Genomic DNA, 21791 nt, shown 5'->3' with positions numbered 1-21791 from the left:
CCCCACAATCAATATTATTGAGTCACAGTTGAACAACAATCTAATTGAATTAATAATGGGAATGCAGTTACAAGAGTAGGTTAGAGGCTGGTTATTATGTAACTCCCAAATCCCCACCATCCACAAGGCAAAAGTCAGGAATGTGGCAGAATATTTTTGATTTGGGTGTGTGACTGCAATTCTAACAATGGTAGAAGATTATGTCCAAGGCAAAGCATTCCACTAAACATTTAATCTCAATATCATCACAGTTCTGTTGATAACCAGTGGTAAGATCTACCAGAGCTAATTGTCAAGATATCTCAGTAGGGCTTTCCAAATGCATGGTTTCTACTGCCTCAAAAAATAGGAACAACAGTTGCTAAGAACACCTGCACTTTCCATTCATGTTATACTTCAGCCTGGCTTGGAAATATTGTCAAAATATACTAGTCATTTAACAATGCTGGGGGAAGGTCCTCATCATACATACTATAGCTAAGAAGAGTCTCACTGCCATCTTCTCAAGAACTATTAGAAATGGGCAGTAAGTACTGATATTGCAGGTGATACCTAGTGCGAAAGCAAGCAGTCATAGATGTATAAGCTCATCAGCAGGCCCTTTGGCCCAACTTATCCATGTTTGCCTGTGCTTGGCTGATATCCCTCTAACCTCTCCTATCCATGAATCCATCCAAATACTTTTTAAATGTAATTGTACACTTCCAATGGCAACTCATTCCATATACCCACCACTCTAACTTGAGAAAATGTTTCCTTTAATAGGCTCTATGTCAACTGGCGGTTTCTACGAGGTATTGAGGCCCAGTTTCTGGCTCTGCAGAAAGGTTTCAATGAAGTGATCCCACAGCATTTGCTGAAAACATTCGATGAGAAGGAACTGGAGGTGAGTTTTTAGTATGTGATATGATACTCACTTCATGCTGGATACTTTTTTAATTTGTATTGTAAATGCACCTTATTATTTATTAATTTATTTGTGGTAATATTACTTTGTGTCGTGTGTGAGTTGTATGTACTGTGTTGTGCTCTGGAGGAACATTTTGTTTGGTGGGATACATGTGTACAGTTGAATGACAATAAGCATGAAGTTGAACTTTTAACACTAGTCCTATTCCTGTAAATATGAACCCTTTTATACAGGCTTTGTCCTCATGAATGTGGCTTATAGATGGACTGAACTGACATAGATCATAAATCTTGATCATTTTAGATTTACGTTTGAACTATGTGATCTCTCCTATTCTGAAACAGTCACCCATACACATGTCCATCTGTGATGCCCTTACAATTGTCACTAAGCATCTACATATCTATTATCTACCCTTTCAACTTCAAAGTTAAATCAAATTGAAGCTAAAAGGGCAGAATCTGACAAAGTCTACTCTTGTATTGTTCTGCCATCTTTTAAAGCTCAGGAGGAAGTTTTGAAAGCATAAGCTAAAACAGGCAGCTAAAACAATTTGTAACACAGTGTATGAATGTTGGTTTCTTGCTATTTATATCACTGCAGAATGAGTTATTAAAATTTCTAACATTTATTGAATATGGAAATGATGGGTGAGGTTAGCAGAATTAAAGTAGGGTTCTGATATAAAAATAGAAAATGCTAGAAACGCTCAGCAGCTCAGGCAACATCTGTGGAAAGAGAAATGAAGTTCAGAATTGGGAAAGAGTACATAGAACATTACAGCACAATACAAGCCCTTCAGCACACAATGCTGTGCCTTTTAACCTACTCCAAGATCAATCTAAAGCTTCTGTCCCACAAAGTCTTCCATATCATCCATGTGCCCGTCTAAGATTTTCTTAAATGCCCTTAATGTATCTGCCTGTTCACTACCCCAGCAGCACATTCTATACACCCACCACTCTTAGAGTTAAAAAAAAATCTCTGACAATCCCACCCCCGATCCCCATCCTTTCCTCCAATCACCTTAAAATTATGCCCTCGTGTATTACTGTTCCCACCCTGGGGTAAAAGGAGCAGGTAGTCCACTCAATTTATGACTCTTATCATCTTAGCTACTTCTGTCAAGTCAGCTCTCCTGTCCAGAGAGCAAACTCTAGATGGCTCAACATATCCTCATAAGCCATGCTCTCTAATCCAGGCATCATCCTGGTAAATCTTCTCTGCACCTTGTCAAAAAGTTACACATCCTTCCTATAATGAGGCAACCAGAACTGAGCACAGTACTCCAAATATAGTCAACCAGGGTTTTATAAAAGCTGCAGCATGTAACTCTTGAACTAATGAAGACCACATATGCCTTTGTAACCACCCTATCAACAAGAGAAAATAAATTAGATTTAAGTTGCAGGGAACATGGGGAGGGATGGATAGAATGAAGGGAATATCTTTGATATGTTGAGAGGAGGGATGCCATGCAAGAGTTCTTAAAGTCATCTTGATAGGTTAACAAGGGCAGTTATAGAATATGAAAATACAGAATAAGGAGCAGAAGTTGTGAAAGTGAGTCTTCAGAGTATGTCCACTGCTACTACGTCAACTCAGGCCTAGGGGGCCGGCGTCGGGCAGAGTGTGTCTGGCTGTGCTAATGGAGAGACAAAAGGTGATGCCGTGGAAAAGGCCAGTAGCAAGGTGACCAAACAGTCCTTCTGAGGAATAGTTGTGCTTTCTCCAGTCTACATTGGTGTTCCTAATGTGGTTTCCCCTGCATTGGGTACACCAGACAGACAGATTGGATTACTCCTCCCTGATGAATCTACAGGGGTGTGTCGAAGCTCCCTATTGCTGTTTCCATCTGTCTGTGGCTCCTGTAATGTTAAAATGAGACCCCGTGACATTTTGAGGAGCCACCCCTCGTCTTCTGGGCAGTTTTCAGCCTTGTTGGAATCAAAAACAAATTCCACCGTTTTGGGGCACTGGCCATCTGTGCTGTAAGGAATATCTGTAAAATTGCCTTAATTTGACACTGCCCGTCCTGACCCCTGCCATCCCCAGTTTTCCTATCCCTTTACATTCTCACTCTCTAACTGTTCCTGTTATAACCCATTGACTGAACAACCTTTACAACATATCCCAATCCACCCCAACCCCGTCTTGTCAGAGCTATTCCCCTTCATCTTGTACGTCCTTCCTGCTCTCTCTTTGAAAGTTCAAAATTATGTAATATGTCTTACTTTTTCCTGGTTCCAACAAAGGGTTTTTGACCTAAATTGTTAATTCTTTCATTCTCTGTGGCTACTGAATCATTGCAGCATTTTCTGTTTTTATTTCAAATTTCAGATAAATTGGTTTATTATTATCACATCTACCAAGGAACAGTGAAAATCTGTTTGTGTGCCATTCATACAGATCATTTCATCCCATCAGTGATGAGGTAGTACAAAGTAAAACAAATAAAAATACAGAATAGTGTTACAGTTACAGATAAAGTACAGCAAACAAGGTCTGAGGTTGAGTCTGTCTTTTTGCAATAGGGGACCATTCAGTAGACTTCTAACAGCGGCGTAGAAGCTGTCCTTGAAGCTGATGGTTTATGCTCTCAGGTTTTTGCATCTTCTGCATGATGGGAGAAGGGAAAAGGGATTATGTCCGGGATGGGTGATGTCTTTGATCGTTCTTTACCAAATCAGCGAGAAGTGTAGACAAAGTCTATGCAGCAGGGGCTGGTTTCTATGATCTGATTTGTTTCCATGACTCTACAGTTTTTTGCTCTCTCAGGGATCTGCAGTTCTCTGATTTTTGAATTGGAATACTGAAGTATGTTACTATGTAGTTTTGATAGCCAGTATACCATAACTAGGTTTGTAATGGCCTGCAACACACATCAAAGTTGTTGGTGAACGCAGCAGGTCAGGCAGCATCTAGGAAGAGATACAGTCAACGTTTTGGGCCAAGACCCTTCGTCAGGACTAACTGAAAGAAGAGTGAGGAAGAGATTTGAAAGTGGGAGGGGGAGGGGGAGATCCAAAATGATAGGAGAAGACAGGAGGGGGAGGGATGGAGCCAAGAGCTGGACAGTTGATTGGCAAAAGGGATATGAGAGGATCATGGGACAGGAGGCCAAGGGACAAAGAAGAGGGGGGGGATAAAGCCCAGAGGATGGGCAAGGGGTATAGTGAGAGGGACAGAGGGAGAACAAAGAGGGAGAGAGAAAAAGATGTATATAAATAAATAACGGATGGGGTACGAGGGGGAGGTGGGGCATTAGCGGAAGTTTGAGAAATCAATGTTCATGCCATCAGGTTGCAGGCTACCCAGATGGAATATAAGGTGTTGTTCCTCCAACCTGAGTGTGGCTTACATCTTTACAGTAGAGGAGGCCGTGGATAGACATATCAGAATAGGAATGGGACATGGAATTAAAGTGTGTGGCCACTGGCAGATCCTGCTTTCTCTGGCGGACAGAGCATAGGTGTTCAGTGAAACAATCTCCCAGTCTGAGCCGGGTCTCGCCAATATATAGAAGGCCACATTGGGATGCAGTATATCACCCCAGCAGACTCACAATTGAAGTGTCACCTCACCTGGTAAGACTGTCTGGGGCCCTGAATGGTGGTGATGGAGGAAGTGTAAGGGCATGTGTAGCACTTGTTCCGCTTACGAGGATAAGCGCCAGGAGGGAGATCAGTGGGGAGGGATGGGGGGTACGAATGGACGAGGGAGTCACGTAGGGAGCGATCCCTGCGGAAAGCAGAAGGGGGGAAAGATGTGCTTAGGGGTGGGATCTCGTTGGAGGTGGCAGAAGTTGTGGAGAATCCGGGCCCAGAGACTGGTGGGGTGGTAGGTGAGGACAAGGGGAACCCTATTCCTAGTGGGGTGGCGGGAGGATGGAGTGAGAGCAGATGTGCGTGAAATGGGGGAGATGCGTTTGAGAGCAGAGTTGATAGTGGAGGAAGGGAAGTCCCTTTCTTTAAAAAAGGAGGACATCTCCCTCGTCCTGGAATGAAAAGCCTCATCCTGAGAGCAGATGCGGCAGAGACGGAGGATTGTGAGAAGGGGATGGCATTTTTGCAAGAGACAGGGTGAGAAGAGGAATAGTCCAGATAGCTGTGAGAGTCCATAGGCTTTATAGTAGACATCAGTGGATAAGCTGTCTCCAGAGACAGAAGGACAGAAAGATCTAGAAAGGGGAGGGAGATGTCGGAAATGGACCAGGTAAACTTGAGGGCAGGGTGAAAGTTGGAGGCAAGGTTAATGAAGTCAACAAGCTCAGCATGCATGCAGGAACCAGTGCCAATGCAGTGAAAGTGAGAGAAAATGCAATGCTTTTTCTCTCTCTCCTTCTCCCTCTGTCCCTCTCACTATACCCCTTGCCCATCCTCTGGGCTGTTTTTCTCCCCCTCCCCTTTTCTTTCTCCCTAGGCCTCTTGACCCATGATCCTCTCATATCCCTTTTGCCAATCAACTGTCCAGCTCTTGGCTCCATCCCTCCTCCTCCTGTCTTCTCCTATCGTTTTGGATCTCCCCCTCCCCCTCCCACTTTCAAGTCTCTTACTAGCTCTTCTTTCAATTAGTCCTGACGAAGGGTCTCGGCCTGAAACGTCGACCGTACCTCTTCCTAGAGATGCTGCCTGGCCTGTTGCGTTCACCAGCAACTTTTATGTGTGTTGCTTGAAATTCCAGCATCTGCAGATTTCCTCATGTTTGTAATGGCCTGGTGTGATTACAATGTAACTAAATTCCCTTGCTTTTTGTCCACTTTCCAGCTTATCATCTGTGGCCTTGGAAAGATTGATATCAACGATTGGAAATCAAACACTAGGTTAAAACACTGTACTCCAGATAGCAATATTGTTAAGTGGTTTTGGAAGGCAGTGGAGTCTTTTGATGAAGAAAGACGAGCCCGATTACTTCAGTTTGTCACAGGATCCTCTCGGGTGCCTCTGCAAGGTTTCAAAGCATTGCAAGGTGAGATCTATATACTACGACACTGATCATTTCTCTCTTCCTGTGTGTCTGAGGAGAAATGGGGATGGAACAAGATTCATCAGAGCCTTAACATTACTTTGGGATGAGGTGTGGGTTAGGATTACTGTGCAGGCTATTTTGAGTTATTGATGTTTAATATCTTATTTTTGCAGGTGCAGCAGGTCCAAGACTTTTCACCATCCACCAGATTGATGCCAGCCCCAACAATCTCCCTAAAGCACATACCTGGTAGAGCACATTTCTTATTTAGATTTTTTTAATTTTACCATAACAATTTTTAAAATTTTTGTGCAAGGAATCAGGAAAGCTTAATTAATTAAAATTACTGCGTGCTCAGTGCAGCATAATGAAAATGATAGTATCTTAGTGGGGTCAATCAACCCGATTAATTTTTTTACTATGCCTGACAGAATTAATTGTATTAATGGAATAGGGGATAGTCTTACAACTGAAGGCTGTGAGTCTGTCATCATGTAGCTCTCAGCTCCCTGTAGAGCATGGAGTGAAAATTACTGCAGTGTTGGCACTGTGTGTTGTAACTGTTCAGTAAATGAAAAGATAGATCAGTGAGCTGATGTAACCAGTAAAATGATATGAAAATGGATGTGTGAAACAGCATTCTAAGAAGTTATGTCAGACTATTGAGTGATAGAACTTAGGGCATTGCAGCTGTGTTGCAAAGTATTTCCTGTTAAAGAATGGAGTAATAATGCATTTTGGTCTGTTTCCTCTCCAGCTTTAATAGAATTGACATTCCTCCTTACGAGAATTATGAAAAACTCTATGAGAAGCTGCTAACAGCAATTGAAGAGACTTGTGGGTTTGCTGTGGAATGACGTCCTCGTGATTCGTGGGACTTTCTGTACACACCTGTCTGTGAGGGCTTTCTCCTGCCAAAGCTCCAGCAGTGCTTGGAATACACAGGATGTCTTTCCCTTAGGAAGAGGAAAGTGAGAGGGAGTGGATGATTAGGGAACTTTGAGGAAACCGGTCACCTGGCTTTCGCCATGAGACTTTCAGCTGCTAAACTAATACCTGAAAATTTAAAGACTGCTGGCTTTTTATGTTTTGAACAGTTAGCAGTATTCTTGATAGCATTTCTGATTTAAAAGACTACTACAGAAAGTACTATTTAGGCATCTGTCTTAAGCCCATTTATTCCTTGCTAATTATTAATAGTCCCTTGCATCATGATGTAGACTGCAGCATTCGGTACAACAAGCTATCGTTGAGCTGACGTCATTATGCCGTAACATCACTTTTTTACCTACTGTTCATTTATTTGGGTGCAAAACAGAGAAATTATCGACAGAACTGAGCTCTAGTAGACAATATTCAAAATGGATTCTCAAATGAAAAATTGGCTAAAATCTTTTTAAAGAAATATCCTTGCTGGTGTGTTCCAGATTTGGATAGACATCTACTAATCCAGTTTTTAATATATATATTTATAATATATGCATACATAAAATCATCACAGGAGAAGCATTCCACATTATTTCATCCTGCTCAGTCATAACCACTTGACCCTAGCCCTCCCAATGATTGAGGAGGGATTTTTTAATGAACTATATATTACCAGCCAGCATTGAGAAGTTTCTTTGTCATTTTTTCTTTATTGTTGCATCAGTTATTTACGTGACTTAAGGGATAAATACTTTATTGTATATTAAAAGTGGCAATGCTCTACAACGTTGGTTTTTAAGCTCCCAGAACTTCGTAACGTACATGATATGATTTACATTCCACTTTAATTAAAGCCGGCCTGAGGGGAGCACCTGGGAAAGCCAACGACTATTAAATATAAACTTGACGAGCATTGTCCTCAGTTATCCATAAGATGAATTATGACCTGTATATTAAATTGAGATACAGTAGTTCAAAACCCCTGGTTGACTCTTAAGGAGTTTGCATTCAGTGTATGATTTTATTTGTAATTTTAATGATAGGAAATGTTCTACAGATCCTTTACATTCATGTGAGTTTTAATATATTTATAACCTGTTGACATTCTTGTCGAATTATAGTATTTCTGTACTGGGATCACCTGTTGATAAAGCAACCTTATTTTTTTTTTTGCCCTGCACTGCTGCCTATCAATTGCAAGAGCATCATTACAACAGGAAGGTGTCCTGCGATGATGCTTCGTACAGTTTTGGGTGAGGCATGAGATTAAATCTGAGGCTAATACTGTGATTTCGACTTTTAAATTAATTGTATCATAACTTTTAAACCACTTTTTGCACATCTTAGGATTTTAATTCTGTTTGGTCTAGAACATGATCCCATTCCCACCCTCCCTCCTTCCCTCACCATTTTGAAATAACAGGCATAACATCAATAGAAGAGTTGCCAATGGACACTTAAAATGATCTTATATTAATAAATGCCCAATGCACACATGGTTTTCTGACATGATCTATTTCGGAACAATACATAACACTATGCCTAAGCTTATCAGTGGTGGATTTAAAATGAGCTGCAGACACAGAAGTAAAAGCCAAAGTTGGCAGAGTGTTGCTCTTGTAATAAAAAGCATGCTTCATCATTCAGCTGATAGCATCTAGCATGCTCCCATCGCTTCACAGACTTGAAATATGCTGTAAAAATCAAATAATACAATAAAGCAGGAGCAGTTCACTGTATGTAACACATCAGTTTATAGAATATTGTCTACCAGTTGTTAAAATCTTTTTTTATATATAGATGTAATTAGTTTACAATTAATCCCTTGGCTTTACTTCCCAGTTCTTAAAAAAACACCATATTTTATATTGTTTTAGATTTTCCTCATTTCCATTTTATTTGTATTTATTACAGAGTGTTCTAGCATCGTTAACACATTGTATTTCACCCCCTCCCGCTGTTACATGGGCTTTAATAATTTAATAAAAAACAAAAAAAAACTGTGTGGAAACAAACTTTTATGTATGTACCCATACAGAATGAGCAATAAAGTATATGCTGTTTGCACACTCACAGCATAAACATTTCAATTTTATCACTGTCTTCTGTAAGTTATTCATTAAAGCAATATTTATAAGATGACATCCAACTATCATTGGTTTTAATGTACAATTCCTTCAATTTATCTTTGTACCTTTCACTTGCGCTAATCAGGAAGTCATCTGAATGAAAAAGTCCCAGGATTAATCAAAAGTCAGAAGTGCTGATCTCTGCCAGCACAGAGTTGTGATAGTTCTGCAGTTGATTTTGGTATTCCTAGATTAAAGACTGAATTTTTTTATTAACTTTGCTACCAATTTACAATGTCTCGCAGTGTCATTGGGTCCAGTCCTGACACTTCCCTCTCCCGATCTTTCCATGTCCATTACAGACCTGTGGACTCTCACATCTACCTCAAGTTGTTCTTTCTCATTCCCTACCTCCTGTAAAGACTCTATTGCAGTTACATTTGCTCCTGTAGTAAGAATACACGTAAGTGCCCCTGAAACAACATCTTTCTTCCTGATCTTTGGTGACCTCTCTGCCAAAGTGGGCAGAGTTCTTGACCACATTTATTCTCCTACAGCTCTGCTATCGCATGCTACCCTCCTGGACGGGACAACAAGAATTCTTTGTGCAGGAGGATTGGATGGATCATCTGTTGTAATTTGCAAAATCCCGCCACTAGTAAATACATTCCCCCTTCCTCCACTTTCAGTGTTTTGAAGGATCAGTTCCCCATGCAATTCCCTAGTCTACTGTTCCATTCCCTCCATGAACTACTCTGCATTCTGAGATACTTGACAATCTAACCATGACAGATGCAATGCTAATTCTTTAACCTCTTCTGACCGATCAGAGACCCAACCAGTCCTTGCAGTGATTCACTTTGCTTCCAATCAGCATTTGGTATACACTGGCCCCGTTCTCTGTTGAAGAAGCCAAAAGCAGGGCAGAAAACCACTTTGTGGAGCACTTTCATTCAGTGCACAGGGAATTTAGCATTGGAGAGGATCTAGAGGAGGTTGACTAGAATGATCCCAGGAAAGGAAGGGTTAACGTATAATGGCTCTTGTAGTATATTCAAAATTCCAGTAATATTTAAGTAATGTTGTACATATATTTGGGCAGTCTTTGTCTACATAATTCATTACATGTTGTATGTGAAGGGCAGACATCATTACGACACCTCGTCATATGTGAGTGCCTCAGAAAAGAAATGAAGCAAAGTACAGAAGTATCTTGGGTTCCTGTGTTTTCCTTTCGGTTTGTTTCTGGAGTTACAAAACATAACGGTGGCAGCTAGGAAGCTTAAAGATGAAGCTGCAATGACAACCTACCTGTTGAAGCGCAGCACATTTTTCTTAAGGGGGGAGAGACGAGTTTGAAAAAAGACAGAAAATGGATGAGGTTCAAGCAGCTTGCGATGCACTGTTTGGTATGCCAAGGTGTCCAGAAGAGAGGAGTCCAGAGCTGTCAGAAGGACTTCCTGCAGTCCCAGAGTCAACACCGATAACCATCACGGAGGAGGCCCCAGAACCTGAGATCGTTTCACAGTCACAAGTCTCACCTGCCAAGCAGACAGACTCCCTCCCCTTGTCAGGAAAGATTTTATCCCACTAGGATAAGAAATCCTACACACAGAAATTAATCTTTAGGCCTGAATGGAATGATTTAATATTCACTATGCTGTTGATGTCTATATGGTAGTTGTACTTTATGTATGTGTGTGTATACTATATTGAGCTGGCGTTTACAGCTAAGCGAGGAGGAAGGTAATGTATTCAATATTTGAGTAATATTGTTTTTTTTTTGATTAAGCATTCTTTGTTTATGTAATTAATTACAGGCTAAAGGTGAGAAGCATGTGAATGGCATATGTATCCCCAGCTGCTGTGTTTTTCCTTTGATTTGGAGTTACAAACGTAACAGCTCTGGTCCTGTATTTGCTGGAGTTTAGAAGAATGAAGGGAGTATCTCATTGAAACCTTCGGAATATTTAAAGATTTAAATAGAGTGAATGTTACCTTTAACAAGGGAGTATTGGACCAGAGGGCACAGCCTCAGAATAGAAGAACGTGCTTTAGAACAGAGACGAGGAGGAATTTCTTCAACCAGAGGCTGGTGAATCTGGAATCTGTCACCACAGTTGACTGTGGAGGGCAAGTCATTGGGTATATTTAAAGCAAAGGTTGATCAGTAAGGACGTCAAAGATTATGGGGAGAAGGCAGGAGAATGGGAATGGCAGAGCCTAATTCTACTCCAATGTCTTACAGGCTCTGTACTTCTGTTGCCTTCCAGTTGAATTTCCATCCCATTCTGACCTATCTGTGGCCACTTGCACTGTTATAAGGCCCAAGGCAAGCTTGAGGAAACGTACTTGGGTATATTGCAGCCTTCTGGACTCAATATTGTCTTGTCCCATTTCAGATGGCGTGTTTACTCTATCTGTCAGAATTGGCTACTTCGGCTGCATCATCTTTATACTTTATATCTGTGTAAAATATTGGCTGAGTTTTGCTTTTTTTTCTCTCCTTTAGTTCTCCCTAATGTACTATCTGCAGCACATTACACTTTGTCACCATCTAACCCTTCCATTAACAACTCATCCCCATGGTAACTTGTGCCTCGACAATCACTACTGTTCTTTTGCCCTGTCCGTCCTCCCCTCAACTCTGCTGCAATTTCAAACCAACTTATTTTATCTTTTTCCTCCTTCCCATCCTGAGAAAGGATCCATGATCTTAAATTTTAACAATGTTTGCCTACAAGTGTTTTGTTTTATGACTTCTATCCCTGGTTTAAGATGGTTTCCCATTTTGACTGCTGTTCACAGCAGGTGACTGGATGTAAATTAAGGTGATAGCATTCAAGAAATCTTCTAGAGTTTACAGCAAGCAAAATCGTCTCAAGATTTATTCACAGTATATAAATTTCCTTGAATACTAATTTTAGTTCAGGTTAAAAGTTTTTTTCACCGCAGTCAGCTATGAGTGTCAGGAAGTGTCATGTTGAATCCTCTGTGAAAACATCCAATCAGAGCTCAGAATCCTATTGTCAGATGAAGGCATAATCATATTCACTAGATGGAATTGACTTTGTACCACACTGTGTAATCTATTTTACCCCGGATCAACAAACAAAATTGTTGATGCTGTCTCATCAATGAGGGAGGAGAAGATGGCGGCGCGATGCAGCTCGCAGCAGCCACTCCAGTGAATGATATCTGTAACCTGTCAAGTAGGGTGCCATGCACAATCCTGATTTGATAAGAGACAGACGTGAGAGCACGGAGGAACATCTGGTGAAACTTCTGAAGTGCCTGTTTCGCTGCTGCTGCTACTGTGTGATCCAGAATTTCTGGAGGAGAAGGCCCCGAGTCAACTGTACCTTTTCCTAGAGATGCTGCCTGGCCTGCTGCGTTCACCAACGACTTTTATGTGTGTTGCTCGGCAGCCGGGGCGGAGTCAAAGCACTCAGCAGAGATAGTGCTGGGTGTTGGAGGCTCGAAGTTTTCGAACAGACTCAAAGTCGGCTGAGGTTGGGTGCTTCCAATGCATCAGCAAGTTTGCGGCACTTGGGGGTTCATGGCAGGGAGAGTTTCTCCCTTCTACCGTCTGCGTGAGATGATGGAGTTATCGGGACTTGAGATGTTTTTTACCGTGCCCATGATCTGCTCTTTATCAAATTACAGTATTGCTTTGCACTGTCGTAACTGTATTTATAATTACGTGGTTTTGTCAGTTTTAGTCTTGGTTTGTCCTGTGTTTCTGTGATATCATTCTGGAGGAACATTGTATCATTTTTTAATGCATGCATTTCTAAATGACAATAAACGAGGACTCATAATCTGATCTAATCAATGCCCTTAGACAGCATCATTTAAGTAAGTATTTATCAATCCTTCTGCAGAATGCCGGAGATCCTCGAGTTAAAATGTGTTTAAAAATAATTCCAGGAAAGAAAAATCTCTATAAAGCCATCCTTCAATGAAAACATTACGGCAATGTATTGCTCCTAATCACAATTGCTTTTTGATGTACGTAATGCATCTTTCCAAACACATTATGAAGTTGGGGTTTCTTTGATTTTTAAAGAAGTCTTCACCATAGAGATAATTAAAATTATAGGTGTACACAGTAAAATAGGGTTTAATTCATTCAGGGTATTAACACTGAAGTGCTGTTCAGGTTGTACTGCTGTTAACTCTGCTGTTAGTCTTTTGCCCACCCACCTCTATTCACTGAAATGCTGGCAATGTTCTCTGCAGGTTAAACATCTCTATGAAATCTCTTCTTATCCTCTTTCGCTATAAGTGAAAAATATCCTAGTTTTTCCTCTTAACAGGAATCTCCTTGGTATCATTCTGGTACTCCAAAATCTTGACAGTGTGAAGCTCAAAAATGGACACTAAACTCGGTGGCCTTAGCTCCAAGTGATTCATGAAAATTTGCAATAGCTACCTTATTTTTGTACATTGTTGAAGACAAACTTGCTGCTTAGTGGCATACCACAGCAGTCACGGTAAAATCCATCTTTTGAGTTTATTGCAATCATTTTTGGCTACTCATAGAGACACGCTGAAGTGATGTGACAGTTTTTTAATTTCATTAATCAAGTCAAATATTGGTGACAAATACAAAAAAAATCCACAAACTGAATTATTTTTAAATGATAATTGCGACCAAGTAATAAAACTGCCAGGAACTGGGTTGACTCTGATTTCCTCTGTGGTGTCAACTGACTGTTCTGTATACTTGGCTTCTTGCAGCCTCATTGACTTAATGTGTTGATTTCAAATTTTCATCCAAATTTAAATAGTAAGTGCTCGCCTTTTTAATTTATAATATTTGCATTCCAGTTCTGAGTATGAGGCTTAATATAATGAGTAACAGGTACAGAACAATTAAATATTCAGGTTTTGAATTCAACTCTTTTGAAAATTCCCTTTAACATACAATATATTCAATGATTTTACATAATTACAAAGTAAAACCGTTCATTTAAGTATCTGTGCTTGAAAAATAATTCATTAGCTTGGAAAGTTCATTGAATTCAAAAGTACTTTCACATCCAAAAGCAGTTTTTGATTTGATTTTGTTTTGAACAAGGAACTTTCATATTTTACAGTTATGAAGTACTTGAGGTACAGGAATGGTTAATCTAGTCCAACAGGTCCTTGCTAGTAGTCACATTTGACACAAGCCTCCTTTCACACTTTATCTAACTCCATTAAGATGTCTTCAACTTCTTTTCTCCCTGTGGTTATCTGGACTTCCATGGATGCCTCTGTTACTCACTTCAATTATTGTCTCTGGCAGTGAGTTCCCGATTTTCACAAACCCACTGCTGAAAGAATTTCCTGTTGGATTTATTCATGACCACCTTGTATATTAAAAAAAAGTCACTGCCATGGAAACCTCTCAGTCTAACCTGGCTAACTTCCATAATCAGTTAGATTGTGGCCCTCAGCATTTCACACAAAAAAAGAGACCCAGCTGTTGAATCTTTCCTGATGTGTAAAGGCCTCTTCCATTCTGGCAGTTATATCTTTTTCCCCTCCACCGTTGGTGTCTCTATGGTTAGGTGCAGGTTGAGGGGTCTAGGCAGATTAATAGTTCAGCAAGGACTAAATGGACCAAGAGGCTTGTTTCTGTGCTCTAGTGCTCTATATTATAAGAGATATGGGCATTGAAATTGTTTACAATATGATGTGATTATTTCAATGTGCCATTTCTGTGCCAATATTGCAAATCTGTAATACTCTCAATTCAGAAATGAAACTCCTCAATTGGACCCACTGGATGAACTAAGGGAATAACAGGACGGGCAGACAAGAGACAGATGCAGTTTAAGTGCCTGCAAGAAAATGAATCTCAGAGTAGTGCAAGGTAATGTATACATACTTTGATAATAAATTTACTTTGACTTTGAAGTGAAGATGTGAAAGAAATAAAACATAAGAAAAATATACTTTTATAGTTGCGAGGTTTTATGGGACAGGAGAGACCCCTTGAGCAGAAGGGAAAGGTGTTAAAGGTACGACAGAACAACACTGAAAGGCAACCGTGTCTAAATGCAAGCAATGTTTAGCCTGTTTTTCACTGTCTTATTATAAGGAGGCTATTTTTGCAGTACTTATTTCATTTTATATATTACTGTAATTCCTAGTATATTTTGTATTGCACTGCACTGCTGCTGAAAAACAATGAATTTTGTGACATATGTCAGAGGTAATAAACTTGATTCTGAATATTGGCACTGTAACTATGCAGAGGGACCTGAGGAATTAAAACTCTTCTTTTCCTTCCTGCTGCAAATTCTAAGATAAAGAATTGACAGATGATCCTGCTTTTGACTGTTCAACATGACATTAACAAGAGGGCTGAAATGTATGGAAATCACACAATGCAGAGACTAAGATTAAAATACAAAATTCTCTCGTGCAAATCTTGCTAAATCAGGATACCTAAATTTTTAAAAGGAAATAGCTGATTAGAGGGTCATGTTAAGGAGGAGGGTAAATAAGCAAAGGTGTGGAATTTAAGTAGGTGGCATGTGTAGGAAAAATATCTTTAGGGAGTTGATGGAGTGTGTGACTCATGCATAATTTATTTGAATGTATGATTTTTTAAATTTTGACATCACTCTTCCAAGGTGTGAATGCTTACCACAGAAATTACTGTATATTTAATATCCAGATATAAACGCAACTATATTCTTGGCGGCTGGCTGACCACACTTGTGGGAAAGTAGTCCTTGAAATGGCTCTCATTTTGTCATGGGATCATCCACTTTCTTGGTAAATTTGTCTGCTGGATCTCTGTCTTCAAGAGACAGGAGAACATGGCAGTCGTTTTCAAATGTTTCCCCTTTTAAGCAAAGTGTGGTACAAGTAAAGCATTGAATATGAACTACCCAAGAGACCAGGATGTTTTGCTGGGTTTCGATTTGCTTTCAGCTATCTTGGTGCTTGGCAAAATTTGTTTGTTGTTTGTTGTTCAGAAGCTGTTTGAATAAATAAGATGCATCAACTTTAGGTTTTGGTTGGCGCAACAGAATCAAAATTGTAAAATCAGCTTGATGTGCGGGATCGATAACTGGTTCAGCATGCTGCTTGTAATTTGAAACCTACTTGCCCAGACTTCAGAAGAATATATTTGCAGGAACCCAGAGATTTGATAAAATCTGGCAGTAACTATTTTATGTACACCTACATGAACTTGCTCTGCATTCTGCCAGGAAATGCTGTCATCGTTATAGCTAAACTTATCAATCAAGTGCCTAGGAGTCTGCTAGGATGCCTTCATAATTTCTGATGGGAAATGTGTGCCAAGGCAAAGCTCAAAAACTCAAAAACTGCCTAAAACCAAAATAGGTCCTAACTACACTTATCTACTGTTTATTATTAAAAAGTTTTACAAGATAATTCTGCACACGCTTCATTCCATCCTTAATTCCATTTTCCCTTCCCACAAAATCTAATATTTTTTTATAGGCACTGTATTTATTAAAGAATTAGTACTAAATGGTACAGTGCCTATAAAAAGTTTTCATATTTTATTGTTTTACAACATTGAATCACAGTGGATTTAATTTGACTCTGACACTGATCAACAGAAAAAGATTCTTCCATGTCAAAGTGAAAGCAGATCTCTACAACGTGATCTAGATTAATTACAAATATAAAACACAAAGTATTTGATCAAGTATTCACCCCCTCCACCACCAAATCATCACTGGTGCAGCCAATTGATTTTAGAAATCACACAATTAGTTAAATGGAGACCTGCTTTTGAAGACCTGGGTGCAGTCAACAACTGTTGCCCAGGTGCATCACCAGTCACAGCTTTATGGGAGAGTGCAAAGAAAAAGCCACTGTTGAAAAGAAACTCACATGAAATCTCAGTTAGAGTTTGCCAGAAGGCATGTGGGAGACTCTGAAGTCAGCTAGAAGAAGGTTCTATGGTCTGATGAAACCAAAGTTGAGGTTTTTGGCCATCAGACTAAACGCTAAGTTTGGTGTAAGCCAAACACCATACATCGTCAAAAATATACCTTCACTTCCGTGAAGCACGGTGGTAGCCTCATCATGCTGTGGGGGTGCTTCACTGCAGCAGGCCCTGGAAGGCTTGTGAAGGCAGAGGGTAAAATGAATGCAGCAAAATACAGGGAAATCCAGGAGGAAAACCTGATGAAGATGGCAAGAGAACTGTGACTTCATTTGTTTCCCAGCAAGACAATGACTGCAAGCATAAAGCCAAAGCTAACAGGAATGGCTTAAAAACAACGTGCTGCAGTGACCAAGTCATAGTCCAGAACCCAATCCAATTGAGAATTTGTGGCTGGACTTGAAAAGAGCTGTTCACTCATGATCCCCATGCAATCTGACAGAGCTTGAGCAGTTTTGTAAAAAAGAATGGGGAAAAATTGCAGTGTCCAGACATGCAAAGCTGATAGACCTATCTACACAGATTCAAGGCTATAATTGCTGCCAAAGGTGCATCTAACAAATACCGACTTGAAGTGGGTGAGTAATTATACAATCAATTATTTTGGGTTTAATAATTTGTTTTCACTTTGACATAAGGATTCTGTTCTGTTGATCAGTGTCAAAAAAGCCAGATTAAATCCACTGTAATTCAATGTTGTAAAATAATAAAACATGAAAACTTCTGGGGGAGGGGATGAATACTTTTTATAGGTACTGTAAAGTTGGCAGTGCAATAGTTTTGATTTCAGCCTGGTCTTGTCCTTGTTCAATATCTGTTTGAAAACATTTCCAAGCATTACTTTGAAACAACACACACAAAATGCTGGAGCAATTCAGCAGGTCAGGCAGCATCAAGGGAAATAAATAAACAGTCCACATTTCAGGCCGAGACTCTTCATTGGGACAGGAAAGGAAGGGAAAAGACTCTAGCATAGAAAGGTGGGGGGACAGGGGAGGGAAGAAGGATAGCTAGGTTTAATACTTTTAAAACCAGGAAATTAACGAACAGTAGGAACAACACGTAAAGTTCAGAGTCTCTGAACAGTCAGAACTAACTTGCAGTGAACACTGAAGGCCATGATAACAACTCATTCCTCTCTGTGCTAGCTTGTACAAATATCCTTTCCACTGTGTCCTTTCCATGTTGTCAGTGTTTTCCAGACATGAAGCATTTTGCTGCTTTCTGTAAGTATCCCAAACCACTTTTTTTTTTAAAAAGAGACAAGATGTTTGAGCAAGTTCAGGGCTTTCACAACTGAATTCTGCTGTTGTATTGTGATCCTGCCTCTATGAAAGTGGAATGATAAAAGCCCTGCTCATTTTCAACTTGACTCATGGCCCAAGTTGGGTGCATATGGGCAAAGACAAGCATGATCATTATGAAACATCTCAGCAGATGGGTTCACCCCCACCTCCACTTGCTAAGCCCAGATCTTTCCTTAATTTCCTCCGTTTCAAAATTAACAAAGCTAACATTTAACAACTGTCCAAGTTTTAAAAGCAAAGTTGATCAAAGCTGTTTTTCATTAGGAGTTTGAAGAGATTTAGGATGTCAACAAAAACACTCAAAAACTTCTATAGATGTACCACGGAGAGCATTCTGACAGGCTGCAACACTGTCTGGTAAGTGATGGGGTCGGGGTGCTATTGCACAGGACCAAAAGAAGCTGTAGGGGGTTATAAAATTTAGTCAACTCCATCTTGGGTACTAACTTACAAAGTAGCCAGGGCATCTTCAAGGAGCAGTGTCTCAGAAAGGCAGTGTCCTTTATTAAGGAACCCCAGCACCCAGGGCATGCACTTTCCTCATTGTTACCATCAGATAGGAGGTACAGAAGCCTGAAGGCACACAGTGATTCAGGAACAGCTTCTTCCCCTCTGCCATCCGATTCCTAAATGGACATTGAACCTGTGAATACTACCTCACTTTTTAAATATATATTATTTGTTTTTTCACAATTTTTAACCTATTCAAATATACATATACTGCGACTTATTTATTTTTCTTCTATATTATGTTTAGCATTGAACTATTGCTGCTGCTAAGTTAACAAGTTTCACGACGCGTGCCAGTGATAATAAACCTGATTCTGGTATCACTCAAGTCAGACAACTTAAATATGTTCAGATCAATAGTTCAGGATTAATCTAGTTGATTTCAATGGGCTTGGTGTAGTTTTATTAACAGTTGTACAGACCTGTGAGTAGAATGACTGGTGATTACTTAGCATCTCAAATTAATGCACATTACAATAAAGCAATGTCCCTACTTGTTTTTTTTGGCAAAAACTAAGTAGTAAAAATAAACTTAAAATCACACAGAGCATTTACTTTGAAATATTTAGGTAGCAAAAATTTTAATAAATTAGAACATAGTTTCAAAAAAACATGATTGCATAGAAAAATTGTTAATGTAACTTCAATATTCCAGTCTAGTTATCCACTGTACAAGATAAATGTACAAAGTAATTTTGGAATACGTGGGCTTTGCAGTATTAGTGTCAGACAGGGATATTGTGTACGCAACCATGTTGAGTGCTGAAGATGATCAAGTAGCTGAGATCCAACAGAAAAACTGATCACTAATTCAGCATTGATCTTGGAAGAATAGTAATAATCAAAGTAGTATTTATACTAAAACATCTCAGCAGACAGTATCATACAGTCTTCATGGACTGTACAGAGGTAAAACTGACCTTCAGATTATCAGTAATTTGCTTTTAAAAGAGTTTGTTAAAAGACAAGCCTAGCAAGAGTGTCAGTGGCAGAGTACATGATCTCACCCTACCGCAGTTCAATGCATATACACCTGTGTATCTCTGAGCTTTAGGAACATATGGTTGTGCTTTGAATTAGTTGAGCCCTTTCTTTTTAAAAAAAAATGCAGGACTTGGTTGACTATTAGCAGATGTCTACAGTGTTGGGGTCTTGCTGTACTGAAATGATGCCATCTGCAGCTGGCGCTGGGCACGGTCGGCCTCCAGTTCTCTGAAGTACACATCGTCATCATCACGTGTAATCATTTCCTGCAGCTCTCGGATCTCCTTCTCCATCTTTACACGTAGCTCATTCTTCAGCTTCTGGAGGGCCTGCAAGGAGGAGTCAAAGTGAATTAACAACTTACCAGCTGCACGCGTTAGCGCTGGACACTGATGTTCATTGGCACTACTCTCAGCAGACTTGCTGCAACCTTTAGAACATCAGTGAATAGTCACATCTGTAAATGTGTAAACTGTATTGTGGTTGAAGAAAGTGGAGATTCTATTATTGCAATTTGCTTTGACATTCTTATCCCACTGACAGTTAAATTTCACAGATCTTTGTGAAAGAAGTTTGCATCAATTACAGCACACAAAATACCGGAGCAGATCAACAAGCCAGGCACTATCTATGAAAAAGAGTACAGTTGACATTTTGGGCCAAGACTCTTCATCAGGACTGGAGGAAAAAAAGATGAGGAGTCAGAGTTGGAGGGTGGGGGGAGGGGAGGAAGAAACACAAGGTGATGGATGAAACTGGGAGGAGGGGAGGTGTGAAGTAGAGAGCTGGGAAGTTGATTGGTGAAAGAGAGACAGTGCTAGAGAAGAGGGAATCTAATGGGAGAGGACAGAGGCCATGGAAGAAAGGGGAGGAGCACTAGAGGGAGGTGATGGGCAGGTAAGGAGAGGGGGGAAGAGTTGGAAATGGGACTGGTGAAGTGGAGTGCCGGGGGGGGGGGGGGGGGGGGAGTATTACTGGAAGTTAGAGAAGTTAATGTTCATGCCATCAGGTTGGAGGCTACCCAGACAGAATATAACGTGTTGCTCCTCCAACCTGAGTGTGGCTTCATCACGACAGTAGAGGAGGCCGTGGACATCAGTTATTCCCATTTCTTCCCCCTTCATTTACTCTCCTGCACCCTCAAAGAACATCAATAGATTCATCAAACATGATTTTCCTGTCTTGAATTGGTCTGTAAGGAACTCATATTTGCCCTGTCTTTTCCATTTCTGTTAATATTTTTTGCTAGGTTACTCTCATTTCATTTTCCATTTCTTTTAAAAGTCTTAAAAACTAAACAGGAGCAGTACTACAACCATGATAACAAATTAACTTTTAAATTTGATAAAGAGTGATAAGTGATGACTGGAAATTTCACTTCAACAGGAAGATGGACCCCAATGAAGAAAAGGCGAATGCAGTGGAGTAGTCAATAGCTGGGCCTGGGGCATCACTGCAGCTTCTACTTACGGCTGAAATTAAACATCTTCAATTAGATGGTTTAGAGAAAAGTTCACACATGGAATTCTTGCCTTGACTACCGCCGTCCATCTTTACAGGAGCACTAAAGGAGGCTGTGAGATATTGTTACAAGCCATCCATTTCCCACAGGGAATCAAAGCTGAGAATTTTGTCTAGGCTTGAGAAATAGGGACATCTTTGAAATGACCAGCAAGATAACTTTTGGGAACAACTTGGAGAATGACAAATACTAGTTCTGCTAGTGATGTTCTGGTACTGTGAACAAAGTGGGCTTCTACAGTGATATGTAACCTGGTTAGGCAGAATCTGCTGGACTAAACCAGAGCAATATTCCCGTGTGGTTTCCAGTTGTTTCTTTGCATGTCCCAGAAAATACCCATGTATTGGTAGATTAATTGTTTACTGAAAAACTACATCTACAGGGAACACAACCGGAATGTAAGAGGGTAGATCAACAGGCGACATAAGATTGCTCTACTGTAAGCCAACAAGGGACCTAATGGCCTCCTCCTGGTGCATAATAAATGGGAAAAAGAAACACTACCTTGTTCTGGGCTGCCTCTCGCATGTGAACTTTCTGCCGCTCTTGTGCCAGAGTTTCCGCCAGCATTAAAAACTAGAACAGTAAAGGATCTCAGTTAGATAAAAGTGAATTGCAAATTCTACACAGTTCATTGCACAATTATATGTACACACTGAAGCAGGCCCAA

General features: G+C 40.2%; 2 protein-coding genes across 3 annotated transcripts in view; one reads left to right on the top strand and one right to left on the bottom strand.

Moving 5' to 3' along the window:
* Window positions 1–8900, top strand: part of smurf2 (SMAD specific E3 ubiquitin protein ligase 2) — a 225278-nt gene extending 216378 nt beyond the window's left edge. Inside the window, exons 16-19 of the mRNA XM_072242689.1 lie at window positions 766–886; window positions 5677–5878; window positions 6052–6127; window positions 6636–8900. Coding sequence (XP_072098790.1) covers window positions 766–886; window positions 5677–5878; window positions 6052–6127; window positions 6636–6735 — 499 coding nt within the window. The 3' untranslated portion in view covers window positions 6736–8900. The remainder of the gene's footprint in view (window positions 1–765; window positions 887–5676; window positions 5879–6051; window positions 6128–6635) is intronic.
* Window positions 8901–13438: 4538 nt separating this feature from the next.
* LOC140187273 (centrosomal protein of 95 kDa-like) overlaps window positions 13439–21791 on the bottom strand; it is a 64007-nt gene continuing 55654 nt past the window's right edge. Inside the window, exons 21-22 of one of the 2 annotated variants that reach the window (XM_072242408.1) lie at window positions 21626–21697; window positions 13439–19928 (exon numbers count right to left, since the gene is read on the bottom strand). In XM_072242408.1, coding sequence (XP_072098509.1) covers window positions 19752–19928; window positions 21626–21697 — 249 coding nt within the window. In that variant the 3' untranslated portion in view covers window positions 13439–19751. Of the gene's footprint in view, window positions 19929–21625; window positions 21698–21791 lie in introns of those variants that run through there. The other variant, XR_011883047.1, reaches the window with a different exon arrangement.

Source organism: Mobula birostris, chromosome 24 (genome assembly GCF_030028105.1).
Source record: "Mobula birostris isolate sMobBir1 chromosome 24, sMobBir1.hap1, whole genome shotgun sequence".
NCBI classification, from domain to species: domain Eukaryota; kingdom Metazoa; phylum Chordata; class Chondrichthyes; order Myliobatiformes; family Myliobatidae; genus Mobula; species Mobula birostris.
This window is presented reverse-complemented; position numbering and strand designations above follow the sequence as displayed.